Source organism: Struthio camelus, chromosome 13 (genome assembly GCF_040807025.1).
Source record: "Struthio camelus isolate bStrCam1 chromosome 13, bStrCam1.hap1, whole genome shotgun sequence".
Classification (NCBI taxonomy): Eukaryota; Metazoa; Chordata; class Aves; order Struthioniformes; family Struthionidae; genus Struthio; species Struthio camelus.
In genome coordinates, this window is record NC_090954.1 from 22,763,095 (window position 1) to 22,769,213 (window position 6,119).

The 6,119-nt window shown below is 60.1% G+C and overlaps 1 protein-coding gene across 6 annotated transcripts; it reads right to left on the minus strand.

Annotated features, from left to right (window-relative positions):
- Positions 1–549: 549 nt before the first annotated feature.
- On the minus strand, positions 550–4,132 carry LOC104150478 (SLC35A4 upstream open reading frame protein). Of its 6 annotated transcripts, none has more exons than XM_068959717.1 (3): positions 3,991–4,032; positions 3,794–3,892; positions 550–3,133 (listed from the first exon to the last, which is right to left on the minus strand). In XM_068959717.1, exon 3 carries the CDS (start codon positions 2,878–2,880, stop codon positions 1,909–1,911), a length of 972 nt encoding a protein of 323 aa, XP_068815818.1. In that variant the 5' UTR covers positions 2,881–3,133; positions 3,794–3,892; positions 3,991–4,032; the 3' UTR covers positions 550–1,908. The 6 variants fall into 6 exon arrangements, with proteins under 6 accessions (XP_068815818.1, XP_068815819.1, XP_068815822.1 ...); XM_068959718.1 differs by having other exon boundaries at positions 550–2,960; positions 3,991–4,022; XM_068959722.1 differs by having other exon boundaries at positions 2,975–3,670; positions 3,991–4,132.
- Positions 4,133–6,119: the final 1,987 nt, after the last annotated feature.

Here is a 6,119-nt window from a genome sequence, read left to right on the forward strand (position 1 = left end):
ACGTGTGAGCCACCAGCCCTGATGCCAGTGGAATGGGCAGGCCCTAGCTGTAACCATCCCCCAGGGCAAGTCCTCCAATCCAGCCTGCTCTAGCTTCTGAGCGCTGCCGCTGCAGGAGTCTGGCCCTGCCAAGGGTGCCAGGGCAGGACCCTCACTGGCAGAATGGAGTTTTTCACCCCTCTGCCCCCATGAGGAAAACCCTGCCCTGCAGTGGGGGCAAGTGTCTGCAGGAGCACAGGCCTGGGCACAGCTCTGCCGCCCCAAGCCAGAGCCTCAAAGGCGTGCAAGGTAATGAGACCAGACAGCTGCGCAGGCAGGGCTCCCCGCAGGCACCGTGCTGATGCAGACAAGCACAGCAGCGGAAGCAAGGCGGGCACCATGGGAGATTTAACAGCCCTGGGGGTGACGCCACACGGATTAAAGTGGGTTTCCTTCACCAATGAGCACTGTCAGGCTCAGATGTGCCCCGGGCCCCTTGAACGGTGACACCGTAGGGCTCTGCCAAGCAAAGCAGATGCCTTCCTGCAGGGAGGACAAACACACGCATGCTGTTGAACAGCAACTTTAATAATCCTGGCAGAGCCAGCACCAACTTCTGCCTGCCAGGAATTCACCAGCAGCAGTGCTCATGCAAATCCAGGTACCATCTCCCCTGTGGGGAGTGGGCAAAACAGTCCCCGCATCCTCATATTCCCTGCCTGCTCAGGGCAGAGCAGCGGTGGTGGGCAGCCACACTGCACGCAGGAAGGGCAAAGTGGCCCCAGGGACTCCAGCTCCTGGCTAAAGGCTGGAAAAATGCTGGGAGGAGGTGGGGGAGAGACCCCAGGCTATGGCCTAAGGCTCTCCAGAGAGCAGCACACAGCCCAGTGCAGAGGACAGGTACCTCTAAAAGCCCACAGGGAGAAAACCATCACCTTTCTGGGTGCTCAGAAGTGGCATGGACCAGTCTAGGGCACCTCCCACACAAGGACTTCAGTGCCAGGCTCCCCCAGAGATGAGAGCTGGCCATCAGCTGGGCACACTTGGTAGATGTGGCCCCCAGCCACAGGAAAGCACCATCCCACAGTGTCACAGGAATAAAAAGAGCACCAGAGCAACATCGGCCTGACAGACTGTGCAGCAGGGCTCAGTAAACATTCACGTGAGCCTACAGCACACCAGAGCTAACCACTGCAGGAGGAATATTTGAGCCAGGAGCGTTGGCTGGCATGGGAGAGAACGTGTTCTTTGGTGCGTAGAAGATGGGGTGGGGGGGGGACGCGGCTGGATGATGCAGTATGCTATGTGCCGGGGGCTCAGGATCCGCTTTAGAGGCTGGGCCCACCCAATGAAGCAGGAACCCCAGGACACAGAGCAGTCCCTCTTCCCAAAGGCACTTGGAGTCTGGCTGGGCAGTAGGCTGGAGCAGGGCCCAGCTCCCCCAACCCGGGGCATTCTGACACAGGGGCCAGTGCTGCTTTGCACACATATTACACTGCTAAAATAGGGGTAGAGAGGTCCCAGCCCATCTTTTGTGGAACTGAAGGCTGCCTTCCCCAGCTTCAGGTAGATTTGGAGGGAAGATTTGGACTTGATCCTGTAAAGAGAAGGGCACAGAAGGAAGGCGCCCTTTTTGGCTCCAGTCCCCTGGAAACACGGACAGGGCACCCGTCCCTTCAGCGCTCTTTCTCCTGGAGTCCTTGCTAGCACTGCCTGCACTGACCGAAGCCCTCATGTGCACTTGTTCCAGCTCAGTAACAACTCGCATTCAGCTGCCCTACCTCCTCGCATGCGCACAGAAGGGCGGGGAGGCTGACAGTCTGAGCAGCGCTATGCTTCTAATATAAGCCAGCCCCAGTACGGCAATGACACTCGAGAAGAATGACTAAAGGCTGCCCTGGTGCTGCACGCAGGGCGGGAAGGTAGCAGCTACGTGACCCCATAGTACAAGTGAACAGCAAGGCCAATACTTGCGACAGCAACGAAGAAGAAGAGGGTGAGCTGCAGGTCAAAGAGGGTGACGGACAGGAGAGCGTTGACCAGGATTGAGCAGGAGATCACAAAGAGCCTGGTGATGTTACTGCTGTGCTTCATGACCACAGACATGATCAAGCCATTCAAAGCCTGGCTAACCACGATGACCAGCACCCAGGAGGAGAAGCCCTCCAGGAAACCTCCCTCTGTGCTGCTCCAGAAGTGGCCAGTCACGTTGAGCAGGACCCCAAAGAAGTAGAGGAAGAGGTTCTGGAGGCTGAGAGGTAGAGCCTGGGCTTTCAGAATAGCTTCTGTATAGACAGCAGACAAACCTGATATGAGGCAGTACACCGAGATGAGCAGCAAGCCCACCAGCGTGATGTGCAGCTGCATCCTGGAGGGGCTGCCAGGGTCACGTGGATCCTGCAGGCCTCCACAGCTGTAGCTCACCCCTGCAGCCGTCAGCAGGAAGAGAGCCAGCCACTTACGCATGCAGAGTCTTTGGCGCAGGAAGAGGCTGTAGAGGAGCGCCGTGCTGACAATCTTTAAGTTACTCAGGACCTGGTAAGTGCTGGGATCCATGAAGAGCTGCATGTGAACCACCAGGTTGTTGTTTGCAGCATAGAGCAGGGCAGAGAGGGCAAAGGGGGCAACATGATACCATGACACAGTGCCGCCCAGCAGCTTTCGGTCCCAGATCAGCAGGAACAGGAAGGAGAACACCAGCTTCGTCAGCTCGATAAGAACCACAACGGACGAGGAGCTGAAGGGGATCTTCCCATCCACCTTACACAGATTTAGGAGGGGAGCGTGAGAGCCATATATGGCTACAGACAAGATCAGCATCAGTCCCCACAGCCCTTTCCGAAGCACCCAGTTGGCAGGACTGAACAGAAAGCGAGCAGCATTACCAGACAATGTTACCATCTTCAGGTGTCAGCCAGCAAGGGTAAGCTGCTGCCAGGGCAAGCTGCTGCCAGGGCAGGGAGGCCAGACAGACTTGCACCCTAGAACATTCAAGAAGAGATCAAATACCATGAATTTAATGAGCCCGATTAAGACGTGTTAGCCGTTACATTTCTAGTGCAGTGGAAGGGAACAGTTTTATTCTTCGTTCAGGAGGGAGCTTCAGGCCTTCCCAGGAAGCCACACAAAGCACGTTCCTTGGGCACAGCGATCACTGGATGGAAGAGCGCATGGGTGGTGAACACGATGACAGCCTTTCACTCCACAGGGGAACAGGGGGAGAGGTGAGGGGAAAAGGCAGCTGGCAAACACTCGGCTGCTGACGCTTCCAAGCTATGATAGGTTAACAGGGCAATCACCTCTCTCACGATACTCTAATAAATATCCCAGAATCAGACTGGCTGATGTCTCATAACTGCTATAAAGCATTTTTCCAGTGGAAAAGAATGGAGCATGTGACTGCTGTCCCCGAAAGCCCTAGGAGCCTTCTGCTCCTGCTGTCTAACCAAGAAGAGCTGCTTCCAGAGAGTCACCTCCGCCAAAGGGCTCCCTTCTAGTCCCGGCCTTTTTTCAGAGAATTGAAATAGTCCCGGATTGTCTTTTCAACATTGGGAACAGCGTAGTTCTGAGCAGCATATATCCCCGTGCAGGTCCCCGCCACAAATCCCAGGACTGCCGAAAAGCGGAGTTTGGCTACAACGTAGCCCGCCAGAAACCCCTTGAGAAAGGGAGAGGCCAGCAGGGAGCCGTCCTGCAGCGCGAGAGAAGAGAGAAGGGTGAGGGCGCCGCGGGCGGGACACAGCCGAGCGGCACCCGACGCTCCGGCGGCCTCCTCGGCGCCGGCCGCCAGAGCCGCGTCCCCGCCACAGCTTACCTGCCCCACGCCCGCGTGCACCTCGTCCTCCACCCTCCGCTGCAGGCTCTCCAGCTGGTCCTTCAGGAAGGCGAGGTCCTTCAGCTTGGGCGGCGAGTCCTGCGCGAGAAACACGCGCTGCAGGCGGCCGCCAGCCGCGGCGCGGCCACCGAAGGGGACGCGGGGACACGCAAGGGCCCCCGGGCCTCCCCACTCACCTTATCGTCCGCCATCTTCCCGCCGGCGGCGCACGCGCGGCCCGCGCCTCATCGGGCGCCAGCAGGGGCGCGCGGCGCCATCTTGAGACGGGCCGGAAGGGGGGCGGGAGAAGCGGGACGGGCGCCGCCGGGCGCCGCGTGCGGCGGTGACGTCATCCCCGCGCGCCCCCCGCCCCCCTCCCGGTACCGCCCGCCCCAGGGGGCCGGGGCCGGGGCCGCCCCCCTCGTACCGCCCCCCCCCCCGCCGGTACCGCCCGCTCCCCTCCCGGTACCGCCTGCCCCAGGGGGCCGGGGCCGCCCCCCTCGTACCGCCCCCCCCCCCGCCGGTACCGCCCGCCCCAGGGGGCCGGGGCCGCCCCCCTCGTATCGCCCCCCCCCCGCCGGTACCGCCCCCCCGCCCCCCCCGCCGGTACCGCCCCCCCGCCCCCCCCCCGCCGGTACCGCCCGCCCCCCTCCCGGTACCGCCTGCCCCAGGGGGCCGGGGCCGCCCCCCTCGTACCGCCCCGCCCCCCGCCGGTACCGCCCGCCCGGCTGGGCCCCCGCGGGAGCCGGTGGCGGAGCGAGATGTGGCGCCGGGGTCCTGGGGGCGGCTGGGGAAGGGGGGCGCTTTCAGCACGGGGGGCGGCTGGGCGCCAACGCGTGGCCCCACAGGTGTGGGAACGCGGCCCGGCAGCCGCCCCCGGCTCTGCAAACCGGCACGGTAAAGTCACGCTGGTTCGTCAGGCCTCAGCAGAGCGTTCGGCTGAGCTTGGTCTCGAGGAGCCTGCGTGGCTCTGTCCCAGGGGATGGTGCGACGGTGCCGGGGTTGGCTGCGATAGTGGAGTGGCCCCATGTGTGACTGCCCCTCTGCTCCCCCTGCCCCCTTTCCTTGGGCTCACAGGTTTTGGGATGCCAGTCAGCCCCTGTCTGGACTGTTACCTCCAACCACTGAGTCTTTGTTTGTTCAGGCCTAGGGAAGGAGCAGCAGCAGGTGAGCTTGAAGGCCTGGGAGGGATGCAAAGGAGAAGAGGAAGGCGGTGGAGACAATGCACTGCCTTTGGTTCCTGGCCTGCTGGTGGAAGACGAGCCTCAGCATGGCGTGGGAGCACCATGTCCTTGCCAGCTCCATGGGAACGTTTCTGTCAAGTGGAGGAGGAGATTCTGCAGGATTTTGAGATCTGCTGCACAGTAAGTCACAGAGATACGGGAGCAGGCTGAGCCCAGCCCTTGCGTCACTGTCTTCCCTCTGCTCTAGCTGCCTGACCTGAAGAGGCATGTAAATAGGGTCCCTGATTATTGAAGCCCCAATCCTTTTCTAAGCCTTATGTTTTATGCCTTCGTTTTTACACCTGCGCTCCCCTAAGGATGCTGTGATCCACCTGTAGGCAGGGGAATGTCCTCCTAGCCATGGTGGGGACCAGTCTCTGTAGTCAAACGTGGGAGAAAATGTCAAGGTACCATACTGAGTTAAGGCAGCTGGGTGAGAGTGGGAGTCAAGAGCCAGGGTCCGAGGGACGCAGTGTCAAGGCTGGGAGAGCCCAGCTGTGGTTCCCATGTGTCAGGATCTGCCCCTCTGCAGCCCCTGTTTCCTCTGGGTCTCCTCCCTTCATGCCTCCACTGCACCTGGGTGAGCTCTTGTGTCCTAAAGGCCCCTTCTATGTAAGTCTGTGTAAATAGATACTGCAAGTGTGGATGGAGAAATAGCTACCAGAGAGCAGCAGGCCAGAGAAAGGAAAAGTACATGCTGAAAGGTAGATTGTGAAAGTCTCCCAAAAACTGATGAGGTCTGGAGACTGGCAGTAGTGTTGAATCCCCAAGAACTGGAAAACTCAGGATACCATGAGTCTGCCAAATCTGTACGAGGCTGCTAACAGAGGTTAGCATCAGCTGTGCGTTGTGTAACTTGGGCCATGTCCAAGAATGCGGAGGCTGCTGTGTGCAAACAGAGACTGCAGGATTATACAAGCATCCAATGAGTGAAGAGCCCCTCTGAGGGATGTTGTGAGCACCCACCTGGAAGTCCCTGCTGCGTCAGTGTGACCCTCCACTCCTCAGTAAACAGCTGGCGTTGGACCCCAGGGATTGTTGCCCAGGTAGCAGCACGGTGAATGCAAGTGACCTGTGTGAATAAGTCACTGGGCTGTGGGACA

Coding starts and splice junctions, on each gene's coding strand:
- LOC104150478 (XM_068959717.1), bottom strand. CDS start 2,880: ATGGTAACATTGTCTGGTAATGCTGCTCGCTTTCTGTTCAGTCCTGCC.